The sequence below is a fragment of the Pan troglodytes genome, chromosome 13 (assembly GCF_028858775.2).
Source record: "Pan troglodytes isolate AG18354 chromosome 13, NHGRI_mPanTro3-v2.0_pri, whole genome shotgun sequence".
Lineage (NCBI taxonomy): Eukaryota > Metazoa > Chordata > Mammalia > Primates > Hominidae > Pan > Pan troglodytes.
The window spans coordinates 98,756,627-98,775,122 of record NC_072411.2 but is presented as its reverse complement, the minus strand read 5'-3'; the positions used below and the strand labels follow the sequence as shown (position 1 = coordinate 98,775,122).

The following is an 18,496-nucleotide window of genomic DNA, read 5'->3' as shown; positions in this document are numbered from 1 at the left end:
GTTTTGTTGTTTTGTTTTGTAAATTTTATCATGGTGAGGATCACATTACGCTGGTGTACCAGGATAGGGTGAACTAAGCCTTTTTATGTTACATGCAACTTTGTACTGTGATCTTTTCACTTTACATTTTCTCATAGACATTTTATCATCTTGCTCTGTTCTCTTCATAGTTATATTTAAGGAATGTGTAATATTCCATTGGATAGTGGTTCCATAATTTAATCATTTTCTTACTTTTTGGCATATGATCACTTTTGACAGTTTTATAAGCAGTAATATAGTAAGCATTTTCATACATACAGATTTGTCCATATTTTGTTTAGGATAGATTCTCAGAAGGAAAATTATTGGATCAAAGACAGTAAAATTTTTTATGGCTTTTGATATTCCTTAAGGGCTATCAAAGGGAGGCTTTTTACAGAGAACTAAGGAAGAGAAGGAGGTTGTTAAAGAGACTTGAGATCAGAAAAAGATCAAGAACAACTTGAATCTCAAAGTATGAATTTGAAGTCTTTTGCTGAGCAAACATTTGAATGCCTGTGTGTACGTAATCCTCTATCACTGGGGTCCCCAACCCCGGTACCAGCCTGTGGCCTGCTAGGGACTGGGCCACACAGCAGGAGGTGAGCAGTGGGTGGGCAGGCGAACATTCCCACCTGAGCTTCCCCTCCTGTCAGATCAGCGGCAGTGTTAGATTCTCATAGGAGCGCAAACCCTATTGTAAACTGCCCATGCGAGGGATCTAGGTTGCACGCTCCTTATAAGAATTGAATGCCTGATGATCTGTCACTGTCTCCCATCGCCCCCAGATGGTACTGTCTAGTTGCAGGAAAACAAGCTCAGGGCTCCCACTGATTCTACATTATGGTGAGTTGTACAATTATTTCATTATATATTACAACAATAATAATGGAAATAAAGTGCACAATAAATGTAATGTGCTTGAATTAGCCTGAAACCATCCTTCTCAGCCCTGGTCCATGGGAAAATTGCCTTGCATGAAACTGGTCCTTGGTGCCAAAAAGGTTGGGGACCGCTTCCCTATGGGATTACAGTCATAGAAAGTATACTTGTTCTACCCTGGAGGAGATATATCCTAGCTAGCAAGGAGAAATGCAGATGGAACTAGCTGGAACTTGTAGAGACCAAGTCCAAATCAGGTGCCTGGGAATGCAGATTGTTAAACTGGCAGAGAAGAAGCGGATAGTATTGAAGGAGTGTAAGCAAGCAACTACCCCTTCTCATCTTTGTTCGGAGAGCATTGGCAACAATTTAGGCTCATGGTTATTAAACTTGTCTTGAAATTGATGATGTGAATTTTTCTAATACTGCTATTTCTGGAAATACAGTGTCCTAACTGGTTTTCATTGGTCTCATTTTAGCAATATTTGCTGTGCTCACAAGCGTCTTGACAAAGGATGACTGGTGGAATCTTCTGTTGAAGGCCATATACTCCTTATGTGACCTATCCCGATTTCAAGAGGCTGAGTTGCTTGTAGATTCCTCATTGGAATATTACTCATTTTATGATGACAGGCAAAAACGCAAAGAACTAGAATACTTTGGTCTGTCTGCTGCAATTCTGGACAAAAATTTCAGAAAGGCATACAACTATATCAGGTGATTTCCCAGTTATTTATTTTAATTAGATTCTTTAATAGAGTAAGTACATGTACTTTGATTGAGAAGCTACTTTACTTTTGGCTCTCCTATTAAACAATAAACTGGTTAATTGGTGATTCTCAGAGGCAGTATATAAGAAGATGCACTCTAGGACCAGACTTTCTGGGTTCAAATCCCAGCCCTGACGCCTACTGGCTGCGTGACCTTAGGCTAGTTAGGTAATCTCTAGTGCCACAGTCTTCCCACTTATAAAAGGATATCATAATACTGCCATCTCATAGGGTTATGATGAAGGTTAAAGGAGTTGTTATGCCTTTTTAATAATGCCTGGCAATTATTATTATAATAATAATTATTATTTGAGATGGAGTTTTGCTCCTGTTGCCCAGGCTGGAGTGCAATGACACAGTCTCGGCTCACCGCAACCTCCGCCTCCCAGGTTCAAGGGATTCTCCTGCCTCAGCCTCCCAAGTAGCTGGGATTACAGGCGTGTGCCACCAGGCCCAGCTCATTTTGTATTTTTAGTAGAGATGGGGTTTCTCCATGTTGGTCAGGCTGATCTCCAACTCCCGACCTCAGGTGCTTCAGCCTCCCAAATTGCTGGGATTACAGGCGTGAGCCACGCTGCCCAGCCAATGCCTGGCAAATATTATTATGAATTGTTATTCGGTACTGCAGCTATAGTGGGCAAGGAGAGAAAAAGTGAAACCTAAACCACTTGCTCCTGTTTTAGTTTAAAAGTTTTGTTGAAAGTAGAAATAAGATGTAGAAACACTAACTTAAGCAACATTTTCTGGGAAAAATCTTTTATTGCGTAGGAGAGTTTTGCTTTAAATAGATTGAAACTATCTGCTTTTCCTTGTTGGAGGATGGTACATTTCAGTGCTGGTAGGACAGCACTGAAGGGTTTCATTTTTAGAAATCAGGAAGATTTTTACATTATTTTCTCCCTCACCCTCTTCCTGCAATTTTAGGATAATGGTAATGGAAAATGTCAATAAACCCCAGCTCTGGAACATTTTCAATCAAGTTACCATGCACTCCCAAGATGTACGACATCATCGCTTCTGTCTCCGTTTGATGCTGAAAAACCCAGAAAATCATGCCCTATGTGTCTTAAATGGACACAATGCATTTGTATCTGGTAGTTTTAAGCATGCGCTTGGTAAGTGTCCTGGCATGTGACTTTGTCAAGCATAAATAGTGTGGTTAAGAGCCTAGCCTCTGGATTGGAACTGTCTGGGTTAATTATCAGCCCCACTGTGACAAATTATTCTACCTCCTCCTGCCTCAGTTTCTTGATCTCTAAAATGGAGATAATAATTGGACCTACTTTGTAGATAATTGTGAAAATTAAATGAATCAATATAAAGAACTTAAAACAGTGCCTGGCACATATAGTAAGTGGATATAATAGCAAAAATGATAATTACTAATATTAATATTTGTTATTCTTATTAAGCTTTGGTTGTAAAAGGCTGACACAGGTCTTATAAAATTCATTTTAACGGTCAACAGTTCTCCCTGCTTAGGCCTATTTATTTTTAAAATGATTTTCATTAATTATGGATGCTTTTGCCACCTGATTTTAATTTGCCATAATGCAAAACATTCAAGATTTGCTGAAAGTTCATTCCTTCAGGAGCTAAATCTATATTAAGATTTATTTATGTGGTGGTTACTAATTCTAATTAAACTCAAGGAAACTTCATTAATCATTTATAATAAGGAATTTCTGTAATAAGGAATCAGAAGTAAACAAGTATTACTTGCAGAGTCTCCTTTTAAAAAAAAATTAAAGAAGAAGCAAACAAGTAGAAAAATACCTAACTAACTAAATGTTTAAACTTAAAATTAGGCATGCATGTCTTACTACCTAAAAGGTGGTGTTGCCAGATTTACTTCTTATGAGTAAACTATGGTTTTTGGCTATTTGATACGTTCATGATTCCTTGTGTATGGCCCGTATTTTTATCATTGTTCATCCAGTAACCTCAAACATCAGATGTTGAAACATTCCTCTTTTGTGTGTGCTTTGTGGAATTGTTTTATATTAAGAAAATAAAAATATTTTATTTTCCCTATATTAGAAACTTTTACAAAAGGTTAAAATGATAGACAAATGGCAGTCTACCATCTTTGCTGCTTAAGAGATTCTGTGGTGCCATTCCTTCCAAAATAGAAGCCAGAAGGAAGAGAAATTTTCATCTATATGTGATACATTATATGTTATTCCTTTATGAGAAAAACTTGCTTAAATACCCCTACTGCATATGATTAGGCTTTTGACAAGAGATGATTGTATATATGGAATACATGTAATTAATTCATAAAACTCCAAATTCTTATTCTGTTATTGGATACATTTAGCTTTCTCAGAAAAAACAAATAATTGCTACATTTGGGAAAACAACACCTGTAGTCTAAAAAACAAAACAGAACTTTCCTCTTCTCACCTCCATGATCCACCACATTTGAATTTATAAAACAGATCAGTTGATTCTATAAAAATGTTCACCAAAACACACCTCCTCCATTCTTTTCAAAATAGATTTAAGGTCATAAAATAGATTTAATGATTGCAGCTGATAAATGGTTTATTTTGGAAGTATTACTTTACATGGAAATGTCTAGCTGTGCCTAGAAAAAGTTAATTTAGTTCCTCATATGAATCTTCATGGTCAGCATACATTCATGGGGAACTTGTTTTATTTTATACATTGTTTTAAAATTCAAATTAATAGGTCTCTGGTTGCTATTTAAGATAGAATGTCCACCTTATGTATGTTAAAATCAGTAATGTTTGGCCTTAAAAGTGTTGAAGAAATAAAGAACTCTGTTCTTGTCACACCGTCTGACACCACTGCTTATTTTCCAGGACAGTATGTGCAAGCCTTTCGCACTCACCCTGACGAACCTCTCTATAGCCTCTGTATAGGCCTAACCTTTATTCATATGGCATCTCAGAAGTATGTGTTACGGAGACACGCTCTTATTGTACAGGTAATTCACTCAAATTTCTCGTTACTTGATTTTATGTTTCTTAAAAATGAATATACTTAATACTCTTTTTAAAATCCTGCTTCAAAAGTAATACACAATGCTCTCAGTACACGACGGGGGTCCCCAACACTTACCCCAGTGTCCAGCACTCAGCATATAATTATACTCATGATTAAGACTTATTACAGCGATATAGTAAAGGTACACAGCCAGATCTTTAGGGACAAAGACACAGGCAGAATCTGGAGGAATGCACTGGCAGGCTTCCTTATAGTCTGGTCCTCAAGGTCTCTAGCCATCTGAGGTACTGAAGATTCACTTAAAGTAGTTGAAAAAAAAAAATTATACAATAATATGATTGTGCCTGTTTCCTTACACCATCACCAACAAATTGTTCTTTTAAAATTTTCTTTGTGGTTCTTATAATAATTTGAAATTATGTTTCTTGTTGTCTACCTTAATAGTTTGTCTCTTCTAATAAAAGTATAAAGTCCAGCAGATCAGAAATCTTGTCTGTCTTGTTCACTACTTTGCCTTCAGCATTTTCATTTCTGTGACTTCATTTTTGTATGTTTGATGTTTCCAAAATATGATATGGTATAGACATGTCTTTTATTAAGTAGTAGGTGAGAAAAGAAAGAAAATGTTGACTTGAATGGAGTTGCAGGGTCTAGTAAGGGGCTTTTTGTTTCTTTTAAAGTAAATTGGTTAAAATAAAGCCTGCATTAAAATGGTGATAACAGTTGAAACTAGGTATGGGTTCATTAAGGTGGTCTCTTTACTGTTGTATATTTGAAAATTTCTATAATAAGTTTTTTAAAAATCCTGAAAAACAAAAACTTCTAAATTTTTCCTTTTTTATACTTATCTACCTTTTCCTCAAAGCTTCTTTTTCTTCCTTAATGGATACTATTTGCTGTACTAAGTAATGTAGGATTGTGTATAAATTAAACGTAGTGCTCATTGAATGCCTGGAATTGGGGACGTAGCAGTGAGTAAGTACACAGATGGAATTTCTTGCCCTCATAAAATTCTGGTAAAAATTGATAGGAAAATTTTATGGATTAACTCATCAAATATGTAAAATACGTAGTTTTTGGGCTTGGTAGGACAAAAATTCATGTACTTCAAAGTAATATGGAAGCTAAATTTCCAATTACTTTTATAGTTAAATAGGAGGTTTCAAATGGTTGGAGGTAGAGATGAAACAAGAGGTAATGAGTATATGGAAGTTCATTGGACTAATCTCTTTTGTGTATGTTAAACATTTTCCATAAAAAAAGTTTCTGAGAAGCAGGTTTTATTATAAATAGCATCATTTCTGAAACTGTTTTAATTTCTCTTCTTTCTTCTTGCTACAAGACTGTAGTTAGTTTTCTATTATACTACCTAAAAAAATTTTTTTTTATGGTTTATTATCTTTCTTACCTTTATATTGTATTAAAAGTAAAATCGTCAATGTTTCATTACTTCCACTTTTATTTAATATTGTATAGACAGTGAGTACATTGGGCCCTTTAGTGATTAATTTGATTTAAATGTTTGAAATGTAACATAATGTCAAAAGAACTCTTCTTTTCAATTTAAACTGTGTGTTTTTGGCCGGGCACAGTGGCTTACACCTGTAATCCCTGCACTTTGGGTGGCCGAGGCGGGTGGATCACTTGAGGTCAGGAGTTCGAGACCAGCCTGGCCAATATGGTGAAACTTGGTCTTACTAAAAATACAAAAATGAGCCAGGTGTGGTGGCGTGTGCCTGTAATCCCAGCTACTCGGGAGGCTGAGGCAGGAGAGTCGCTTGAACCCAGGAGGTGGAGGTTGCAATGAGCTGAGATCACACCACTGCACTCCTGTGTGATAGAGCAAGACTCCATCTGGGAGAACAGAACAGAATAGAACAATAGAATTTGTTTTGCAGTTTTTAAATTTGATAATTCACAGTACCTATAAAGTGGCTACCCACATTGGCTAGTTTTTAAATCACTAAATATTATTTGAATAGTCTTTCAGATTATCCTCTTAAATTTGTTAAACATTTCTTAAAGGGCAGCAAGTTATTACATTATTGTATTAGAGGACCTACAGGTTCATTTGCATTACAACAATTCATCTGAGATTACTATTCCTTTTTCCTCATATTTTTATCTTTAAATTTGTCATTTTTAACTATGAATACTTGATATTTCTTTGCAGTCGAATAGTCTGCTGGTACTTAGAGCTGTGTCTTTCAGTGGAATAGAGGTCATAGTCACACAAATAGGTTATTTTATTATGCAGAAAGTATGATTTGTATACTGAACACGAGTATTACTACCCCTAAAATGCATTCATTTAAAATAATTCATTTTTATTATTTACCTATTTATAAAGGAAAATTTGTGACCACTTATTATATAGCAGATCATCTAGAGAATAATTACATTTTATATTCTATATTCATAAATTAGTTGATTCTTAATTATCTGGTAATATATTTGATTACTTAATTAGGACTCAGACCTTTGCAATTTGTAATTTCAGTGAATGATAAAAGCTGAAGCTCTATTAAAAGGGAAAGTGAATATGGGAAGAGGTAAAGAAACAAGTTGCTTTTTGGACTGTGTGACCCACAGGGAGCCAGCGTCATTGTAGCTGTGCTCTGAAATAGTTTCTCCATAGTCTTTGAGTCAGAAGCTTTCAGGAGAAAAAAATCCAGTTTTTTGGGTTAAGAGGTTATCAAGGTCCTGAGAAGTAACTTATAAAAGGTAAAATTTACCCTAAAAGGTTAAGTATACTCAAGTGAATTTGCTCCTGAGAGGAAACCTTTGTACATTATCATTATTTTATATCTTGCTCAATCTTTTAGGCGTCAATCTCACATCAAAAAGTTTATTGGCCTATAACGGCACAAGCCAACTTCAAATTATTTTTTTAAAGTTTTGTGTATTTGTAGATTATGAATCTCTGGTAACTAGTTGTAACATTTGGCTCTGTTTTCTGTGAATATTTATCCCTAGCTAAAAAAAATTCTTACATCTTCAGAAGAGCTATAATGTTGACACCTAACTACACTGTAATACTACACAGTAATAGGACACTAAGCAGATAGGTTTTTAAAAAATATTTGTATTTTCAGCACCTGGTAATACAGTGGTCTAGTACATAGTTGTCAAATCAGTGAAATATTGAATTATCTTTTTCTTTTTGGTTAGGGCTTTTCCTTTCTTAATCGATACCTCAGTTTACGTGGGCCCTGCCAGGAATCATTCTACAATTTGGGCCGTGGCCTTCATCAGTTGGGGCTGATTCATCTTGCAATCCACTATTATCAGAAGGCCCTGGAGCTCCCTCCACTTGTGGTAGAGGTATTGTGCATTTTTAAAACTGAGACACTTCATTTCATCTGTCTGTAGATAAGGGCAGTTAGCTAAGTCCAGCCAGTAAATTATAGCTCGTATATTAAAATGTATTTTCTCTTATTCAGTACGTTTACGTAATTATGTTCAGGAACAGGTACCACTTCGACATCTGAGCCTTATGACTTGACCAGCAACCATATGAACATATACAGCTTGTGGCTGTGAGCATTTTAGTTCCCAAGGTAGTTCCTGTGCTTTACAGACAGGAACTGGTAGACATAACCTCTGAATAGTGAAGAATATTGTGACTGTTTCCAAGTGTAATTCACATGTTTCTTTATAAAGATGAAAGACCAGTATTAATGTAGCTTTTTTTAAGATAGGGTAAAGTGTTGCCAATACTATGATGATCTGTGTTTAAAGTCTGATTTTTATTTTAAATCCTGAAATATGTTAATTTTTAAATGTATTTTAACATAGCACTGTATTAGAAAAAAACTTTTAAAACTCATAATCCCTCCTGTATTCCCTCACAGTTTTTTTTTTGTTTTTTTTTTTTGGAGACAGAGTCTTGCTCTGTGGCCCAGGCTGGAGTGCAGTGGCACGATCTTGGCTCACTGCAAGCTCCGCCTCCTGGGTTCACGCCATTCTCCTGCCTCAGCCTCCCGAGTAGCTGGGACTACAGGCGCCTGCCACCACGCCCAGCTAATTTTTTGTATTTTTAGTAGAGACGGGGTTTCACCATGTTAACCAGGATGGTCTCGATCTCCTGACCTTGTGATCCACCCGCCTCAGCCTCCCAAAGTGCTGGGATTACAGGCGTGAGCCACTGCACCTGGCACAATTGTTTTTCTATTACTGTTCAGTTTAAACAAATGAATATATGAATATATATTTTATAGTGATGCTGTTTTATATATAAATTTACTATTTGAATATTTTATACATATTTATGTATTTCATATATATTTTATATTTATATATGCATATGTATAAATAAAAATAGGTGTATATGCATATTCATATACATATTTATATATTTTTTTATATGTATAAAAACACTATTGTTTACTCACATCATTTATTCATCTTTGCATTTAATACTATAGTCCTGTCAATATTACTGGAGGCAGTTTTCAAATACACCTAAGAGGTTTATTAAAGGTTGTTTATACAGTGTTATTTCATAAATATTGTTACATCTTGTTAATTGAGCTTTATAGGTATCATTTTTAATTGTTGCAGATTTTTTTTTCAGTTGACCCAAAGTTTTTATACTGGGGAAGATTAGAAACATAGGTCTAATCTATTCCATTGAATTCATTGCATTGTTATGTATGTGGGAAAAACTATAATACCCCTGAGGTAATATTAGAGTCAATTTGTTGTATCCCTCCTAAACCTACACTTTATATGCCTTTCCGTGATAGCATTAGGAATTGTTTTCCCATTGGGTCATTGGTGTTCATTTAATACTATGTTATTTTTACACAGAGAAGTTTTTTATGAAGTCATACCAATCTTTCCCTTTATAGTTGCTACTTTTGCTATCATAAAAAGGACCTTTCCTGTCCAAGATTATATTATCCCATGGTATTTTTTCTTTTATGGTTTCTTTTTTAACTCTAAAATCCAAAATTCATCTGGCATTTATTCTGCTGTAGCTTGTGGGTGAGACTTTAAATTACTGTTAAAATATTTGATGATGCTGTTAACTGAATCAGCATTGATCCAAGGTATATGCATAGTTTTATAATTTTTTTTAGTACATGAGCTTTAATACCTTTTGAAAACTTACTTACTTACACTTATAAAACTATTAATTTGCCATAAAAGTGTCCCGGTTGACAGTTGGAAATATTAAACATAAAGGTATCTTTTTCTCCCTAGGGTATAGAAGTTGACCAGTTAGACTTACGAAGAGATATTGCCTACAACTTGTCTCTCATTTATCAGAGCAGTGGGAATACCGGAATGGCTCAAACGCTTTTGTATACCTATTGTTCTATATAAAGCACCACAACTGAGAACGGAGCAATGGCAGCTGCTGTTTGAGGACCAGTATCTTCTGTCTCAGGGCTTATTATTTGTAACTAACTCCAAAATAGAAATGACAATTTCAGAATTACCTAAAACAGTGTATTTATTTTTAATATGTGATAATGATCTTGTGGTATATATGCAAAATTATTCCTACAAAAATTTGTATATTGTTCTGTCATTTTCCTTTCACATTCTATAGTGAATTGTTCCCAATGTTGAAATGGACGTGTAAGCCTTTGAGCTAGCTTGGAGTCGAATACACTATTTTTCACTCACACCATTTATTCATCTTTGTATTTAATACTATAGCTCTGTCAATATCACATGAGGCAGTTTTTCAAATACGTATAAACAGAGGTTGCTTATTATTAAGGGAAAGACAAAGTGGGACTCTTTATGATGTCATGACCATGATAACTAAGCACCTAAGAAAATTATTTAAAATAGTTATGTGGTAGGTAGAAAGACAAATAATTTAGTTTTTTACTTTTCACCTGCATGTATCTTAGCTACCTAAACTGAAACATGGGAGGCTGGGCTTAATTCAAAATATATTGCTCCAAGGCAAATAAAAAAATGCTTTATCTATATTATTTGTGGCTTTCTGATGAAAAAATAGAGAAGAGCTTGTTCAATAACAGGACATGGTTTCCATTTCAAGATCACAAGTAATATAAGACTGGGCAAGTAGTATGTATGGAATAAAGGACATACTGCTGATGATAAAGTAAAAAACTTTTTTTTTTGTTTACTCATCTCCACTATTATATGTTCTTGAATTTAAGTTAACAGTACTTTTTAGATAGATATACTGTTAGCTTAATAACAACTTTTTTTAGGGAAAAATAAATGCTGTAATTAATGTGCACATGGGTTAGTAACACCCAGCCCAATTGTGGGAGGGAAACAAGTAGAGGCTTAGGATCAAAGAAATAAAATTGGGACTTATTAGAAATTCTTACCACTGTTTCTACTGTACACAAAACTTTCTAGTTGAGCAGAATTTGTATGCAATAAGTAAATATATTGTATACTCCATGTGTATAATTTAAATGCATTTTATTTTTATAATTGAGGTTAATTGTTTCACATGCTTAATTTTTACTTTATACCATTTATAGGTAATGGTAGAGGTAACTGAGATACAGTAATAAGTTAGACTTGTGTGTTGGAATTCTGTGGAACTGAGCATTCTGTGCTCCGAGTTTCTCTCTTAAATTAGCTCACTGGACTGTGGCTCCAGTGTCTACTAAATAGCCGTGGAGGAAATAAGTCTCCCTAAGGGAAAAAAAAAACAGCTGATATTGCATAGTTTTGTTTAGCTCTTAAAATAATAGCTTCCATTTGCTGAGTTTTTACTCTGCTACTATATGCTAAGTATGGTGCTAAACACTTTGGATATGTTATCTCTGATTTCTCTCAGGGAACTGCAAGGTAGTTATTATTGATATTGTCATCACCACTTTGTATCTAGAGATTAAATAGCATGTTCAAGATCACTAGCAAGCTGCTCCTTGCTCAGAGATTTTCCTTCAGAAGAACACAGTTGCTGTAGTTCAGAGTAACAACAAACATTAAGCATAAGGTTTTTTTTTTTTTTTTTTTTTCTTTTGAGATGGAGTCTCACTCTGTCTCCAGGCTGGAGTCCAGTGGCACGATCTCTGCTCACTGCTACCTCCACCTCCCAGGTTCAAGCGATTCTCCTGCCTCAGCCTCCCGAGTAGCTGGGACTACAGGTGCCCGCCACCACCTCCAGCTAATTTTTGTATTTTTAGTAGAGACAGGGTTTCACCATGTTGGCCAAGATGGTCTCGATCTCTTGACCTCGTAATTCGCCCGCCTCGGCCTCCCAAAGTGCTGGGATTACAGGTGTGAGCCACTGCACCCAGCCAAGCATAAGTTTATTTTAGAAAGAAAAAAGACATTGGCAGTGTTTCTGTCTTCCAGGCCTTCAGCCCATCAAAGCCCCTGTATAAAAACATGTTTTGGGGTCTCTTTTTAAAAGCTCATATTCTCTTACCTCCCATCCTCACCTTAGCAGTGGGGTCCTGGTACCTGTTTTATGCACTGAGATTCTGCTGCTCCTGCATGATCACAGTTGATCGAGGAGGGAGTCTGCTCCTGAACCAACCTGGGCCAATCAGGAGTTTCCTCCCGCCTTCCCTGGGAATTTCAGACTTGAAATAGTTCATGTAGGGCCAGAACTTCAGAACAATGAGGCCAACTAGCAGTTAACCCGTTCTGTTGGAAAAAAAAAAAAAAAAAAGTGAGGTGTCTGCATTAAGAGAAGTAAAGATGAGCGAAGGAGAGAGTTCTCTCTGAAGTCCCAGAGATTTCCAGTTTTCAGTTCTATCCTAAGGCCAGCTGCCTTCTTACCCTTGGATTCGTTCTAGGAGATAGCCTTGATTCTGTTATAGTTTCCACTTTAATATTTACACCAGCTTGGGTTTTTCTGTTAAATGCACATACAAAAAATTTTGAACTGATCGACCACCATTCCATCTTTCTTTTAATTTAGCATTACTGCTTTCTAGCCATTTTCATAGGAAGAAAGTATAAAGCAAACAGAAATGAATATAAAAATTTGTTGCTGAATTACAAGTAGTGTCACGAAGTCTAATCCACAATAAACAGGCTTTTCAAAATCATTCAGAGCAAGAACAGGAGGAATGTTCCTGCTGTGGTGTTGTAAAGCTAATAGTAGTATAATACTATAGTTCATATTGAAAGAATGTATACTCCAACATAATACTGAACAGGGTAGGAAAGGAGTTAATGGCCAAGATATTGGGTGAGGATATGGGTAAGGGGGGACTAGAAATGAACTGCATCTCCAGGCCCATAGTCCCTATACTAATGGCTATGCTATGAAACTGCAAATTATAAGTTTGAGGCATTCTCAGAAGAAAATGACCAAATGAACTGAATTTTTTAAGTGGGCAAAAGGTGGATTCTGGAAACCACTTGGGCATGTTAGTGCTGGCATGATTCCAGCCATCTGTGTGTTCTTTGAAGTGATGTTCCTTAGGATACTTACTCTTTTTTTCCAAGCAAAAAGGCCAGCTGCCTTCTCACCCTTGGATTCATTCTAGAATCCAGATAGATTCTTTGATTCTTTGATCAGGATATCCTTGATTCTATAATAACTTCCACTTCAATCTTTTAGGAGATACACTCTTTTTGCTTGGTACTAGACTGGTGGTTCTGAGGACTATCTTACATTTTATGTATCTGGGTTTTAGCAGAGTCTGTGAGGAAGACTGCTGTGATATGCTTATGGATTGAATGGGAAAGTGTGGCTGGTTCTTCAGCTGGTAGAATGACCGAACTCAAAGAATGCATGTTGACAGACTTATGTAGACTGGAGAGAAACTGCAAATGACATGCCACCATGTTCATTAACGACTTAGGTGACAATCTAAGGCGTGGTCAAATTTGCATGGAGGGAAACTAAAAGTTATAATAAATACCAATACTAATGAATTAATGAAAAATCTCAACAATGTTATTAAACTGAACTGGGGTCTGCTTGCCCAGCATGGTAAGGCCAAACATCCATACCAAGGTTTTTAGCAGGAGAAAGGGGGGCATTTATTTGTAGGCACCTTGAAGCAAGGAGAATTGGGCAGTTTATGCTTAGGACCTGACCTCTCCAATGGCTCATAAGGAAGGGTTTTTAAATGCAGGGGTACATTTTAAGCAAGAGTTATAGGCAAAATTATAAATTAATACATGGAGGTTCTATAATACATTGGTTTGGCCTAAAAGGGTGGGATATCTTGAAGTGGTGGCTTATAGGTAACAGATTTAAAGATTTTTTTGATTTGTAATTGGTTAAGGAAGAGAAGCTTTATTTAAAATTTTGGGGTCATCAGAAAAGAATGTTGGCCCTGGCTCTTGGGCATGACTTCTTTTAGACCCTTCAGGAAGAAATTCAGAGCAAGGAGTGGCAGCATTTAATCTTAATTTCCCCCTTATTAGAGGTTTATGTGTCAGTGGATTTACTTGGTGCGGGTCTGGTTTTTTGAAAAACAACTTAGGGACGTATGTTATAAGATGCTCTTTTTAGTTTTTATAGAGACCCAAACCATCCGGTGACTAATTTTTTTGGCTATTGTTTTAAGTTATTATCTTTTTGTTTATTACATTATTTTTTAGGGCTAGCTAGGTATCTGGAATTTTTTTTTAAGGAATTCAAGATTTTAAAAAAATTTTGTTTGGTGCGGGGACAGGCTACAGGCCCCTAAGAGGGGTCCCTGTTCCATCTCAAAAGTAACACAGTTACTTTTACCTCCAAAATCCAAAAACCAACAAAACACAGCAAACAAAAAAGACAGTATAAACTCCAGGCCAAAAAGAATAAGAGATAACAGAGAGATGACAAAATAATTTTTAGAAACTAGGAAGCAAATGGGCAATTGGTAACTAAATAAACTACAGAAAAATGAAAGCTGAGTGCCCACAGGAGGTGGTGGGGAGAGGGGCAGAAACAAGCTGATTCAAGACCTTAAAGCTTGTCCACTAGAAGACAGGTGAAGTGTGGTCAAAAATGGGAGCAGTGGAAAGTCTGTTAAGCCACAGTGAGACCCTCCTAGTTAACCCTTTTCACCTATGGAAACTGTCCCACTCCCGCATGGAACACTGGTGGTCTTATTTTCTGGAGTTGTGGAATCAGGACCTCTGGATTCAGGAATGCCAGGCAGAGATGAAGGCCAGAGTGTTATACTGAAAGCGGAGGATTAAGTGGACGTCTACACACTGAGCAGCGAGATGCCCAGCTGCCTTCTCCTCCTAAGCTCCTAGAAAACTGGCATCTATTTAACATCCTTTAAGCAGGAAGTTAAAGGGTTCCTTTCTGAGAAATCCTGTCCAAGAAAAAAATGCTCATATATATACTGGCAGTTTGAGGGTTCTCAATGAAACAGCCCATCCTGGCCAGAGAAGCCTGCCTGTGAACAAACCCCTCCCACTGCTGTCAGCTTGCTGGCACCTTGCTAGCAGCATTAGTGGACAGCTCACGATCATCAGACTACTGAGGAACGCTTCAGGACTAGGAGAGATCCATATAAGCAATGGGAGGGGAGGAAGGAACGCAAAGGGAACAGAATTCGTGCAGGAAGTAGAAAAACAAAATGCAGTTCATATCCCCAGATAAGAAAATACCATACACATGAAACAAGAGGATGCTATTAAAAGGAAGGAATTCAAAGAATGAGAACATTATAAGATTTAAAATGTAATTGCAAAAATTCAATGAAAACATGAAAATAGAATTTAAAGAGACAAAATGGAAAATTGAGAACATTTCAGATAAGAAAATTAAAGGTTATAAAAGTCTAAATGAGTTCTTTGTGGCAGTTGCCACATCTTATAAATTCATGTACATTTCAGTGTGTGTGAATGCTTGATTATAAATAATTCCAGTGGGAGGAACATACCCTGCAATGATTTTTTATATGCAGTAGATGGCAGTACATTTCTATAAATTTAGGACTGTATTTCATAAAATTTAATTGTCTTAATATGTTTTGTCTAACTTTTAACATTTCAATAGAAAAAAATTTCAGTCTCGCCCTCCACATTTGAGCAATCAGATCCATAAGCTCTGTTTGTGCGGCTCCCATCAGCATTGAAAGAAGGGCAGCTGGACCCTAGTATGTGTTTCTTGCTGCCCGTTTTTCAGCCTTAACCTAAACAAGTCTAGCAGGTATCAGGGCAACCAGATGAAGCATGAAAAGTCTAATCATAACCCTGAAGATCATACCCCAAATTTATCCTGTTTGCAGTTCAGGGTAAGTATGCTAATGTGAAGAGTGAGAGTTAGCAGGACCACTTGGCATTTTAGTAGACAGTCAGGTGTTTCTATTCAGGGAGTTCAGACAAGTATAGAGGAGAAAGAGAAAGCCAATAAACAGAAACCTCTGGCCCAGTGACCTGCAACTGCATAAAAGAGGACAAGCAGTATTCAATTCTGTTATAACTAGTTCCAAGGATGCCAAGCCTCTTTTTTTTTTTTTTTTTTTAAGAGATGGGGTTTTGCTTTGTTGCCCAGGCTGGAATGCAGTGGTGCAATCACAGCTCAATGCAACCTAGTCCTCCCCGGCTCAGGTCATCCTCCCACCTCAGCCTCCCAAGTAGCTAGTATTACAGGCATGCACCACCATGCCAAAAAACCAAGCACAAGATTCCTCCTCTCTGGGCAGGGCATCTCTGGGGAAGAAAAAAAAAAAAAAAAAAAAAAAAAGCAGCCCCAGTCAAGGACTTATAGATAAAACCACCATCTCCCTGGGACGGAACACCTGGGGGAAGGGGTGGCTGTGGGCACAGCTTCAGCAAACTTAAATGTCCCTGCCTGACAGCTCTGAAGAGAGCCAGCAGATCTCCCAGCACAGCGTTCAAGCTCTGATAAGGGACAGACTGCCCCCTCAAGTGGGTTTCTGACTCCACTGTATCCTGAGACACCGCCCAGTAGGGACTGACAGACACCTCATACAGGAGAGCTCTGGCTGGCATCTGGTGTGTACCCCTCTGGGACTAAGCATCCAGAGGAAGGAACAGGCAGCAATGTTTGCTGTTCTGCAGCCCCTGCTGGTGATACCCAGGCAAACAGGGTCTAGAGTGGACCTCCAGCAAACTCCAGCAGACCTGCAGCAGAGGGGACTATTAGTAGGAAAACTAACAGAAAGGAATAGCATTAACATTAACAAAAAGGACGTCCCCTCAGAGACCCCATCCGAAGGTCACCAACGTCAAAGACCAAAGGTACATAAATCCATAAAGATGAGGAGAAACCATCGCAAAAAGGCTGAATATTCCAAAAACCAGAATGCCTCCTCTCCTCCAAGGATCACAACTCCTTGTCAGCAAGGGAACAAAACTGGATGGAGAATGAGTTTCACAAATTGACAGAAGTAGGCTTCAGAAGGTTGGTAATAACAAACTCCTCCGAGCTAAAGGAGCATGTTCTAACCCAATACAAGGAAGTTAAGAACCTTGAAAAAAGGTTAGACAAATTGCTACCTAGAATAACCAGTGTAGAGAAGAACATAAATGACCTGCTGGAGCTGAAAAACACAGCACAAGAACTTCATGAAGCATACACAAGTATCAATACCCGAATCGATCAAGCAGAAGAAAAGATATCAGAGATTGAAGATCAACTCAATGAAATAAAGCGAGAAGACAAGATTAGAGAAAAAAGAGTGAAAAGAAACGAACAAAGCCTCCAAGAAATATGGGACTATGTGAAAAGACCAAATCTACATTTGATTGGTTTACCTGACAGTGATGGGGAGAATGGAACCAACTTGGAAAACACTCTGCAGGATATTATCCAGGAGAACTTCTCCAACCTAGCAAAGCAGGCCAACATTCAAATTCAGGAAATACAGAGAACACCACAAAGATACTCCTCGAGAAGAACAACCCCAAGACACATAATTATCAGATTCACCAAGGTTGAAATGAAGGGAAAAATGTTAAGGGCAGCCAGAGAGAAAAGTCGGATTACCCACAAAGGAAAGCCCATCAGACTAACAGTGGATCTCTCGGGAGAAACCAGAAAAGATTGGGGGCCAATATTCAGCATTTGTAAAGAAAAGAATTTTCAACCCAGAATTTCATATCCAGCCAAACTAAGCTTCATAAGCGAAGGAGAAATAAAATCCTTTACAAACAAGCAAATGCTGAGAGATTCTGTCACCACCAGGCCTGCCCTACAAGAGCTCCTGAAGGAAGCACTAAATATGGAAAAGAACAACCGGTACCAGCCACTGCAAAAACATACCAAATTGTAAAGACCATCGACACTATGAAGAAACTGCATAAACTAACAGGCAAAATAACCAGCTAGCAACATAATGACAGGATCAAATTCACACATAAAAATATTAACCTTAAATGTAAACAGGCCAAATGCTCCAATTAAAAGACACAGACTGGCAAATTGGATAAAGAGTCAAGACCCATCAGTGTGTTGTATTCAGGAGACCCATCTCATGTGCAAAGACACAAATAGGCTCAAAATAAAGGGATGGAGGAATATTTACCAAGCAAATGGAAAGCAAAAAAAGCAGAGGTTGCAGTCCCAGTCTCTGAAAAAATAGACCTTAAATCAACAAAGATCAAAAGAGACAAAGAAGGTCATTACATAATGGTAAAGGGATCAATGTAACAAGAAGAGCTAACTATCCTAAATATATACGTACCCAACACAGGAGCACCCAGATTCATAAAGCAAGTTCTTAGAGACCTATAAAGAGACTTAGACTCCCACATAATAATAGTGGGAGTCTTTAACACCTCTCTGTGAATATTAGACAGACTGACGAGACAGAAAATTAACAAGGATATCCAGGACTTGAACTCAGCTCTGGACCAAGCAGACCTAAATAGACATCTACAGTACTCTCCACTCCAAATCAACAGAATATACATTCTTCTCAGCACCACATCGCACTTATTCTAAAATTGACTACATAATTGGAAGA

At 37.2% G+C, this 18,496-nt stretch overlaps 1 protein-coding gene across 2 annotated transcripts in view; it reads left to right on the top strand.

The window, feature by feature from the left end:
• Positions 1-10,595, top strand: part of GTF3C3 (general transcription factor IIIC subunit 3) — a 35,779-nt gene extending 25,184 nt beyond the window's left edge. For both annotated transcript variants that reach the window (XM_003309377.6, XM_024355003.3), the window contains exons 14-18: positions 1,383-1,620; positions 2,598-2,788; positions 4,502-4,626; positions 7,818-7,970; positions 9,855-10,595. In XM_003309377.6, coding sequence (XP_003309425.4) covers positions 1,383-1,620; positions 2,598-2,788; positions 4,502-4,626; positions 7,818-7,970; positions 9,855-9,977 — 830 coding nt within the window. In that variant the 3' untranslated portion in view covers positions 9,978-10,595. The remainder of the gene's footprint in view (positions 1-1,382; positions 1,621-2,597; positions 2,789-4,501; positions 4,627-7,817; positions 7,971-9,854) is intronic.
• Positions 10,596-18,496: the final 7,901 nt, after the last annotated feature.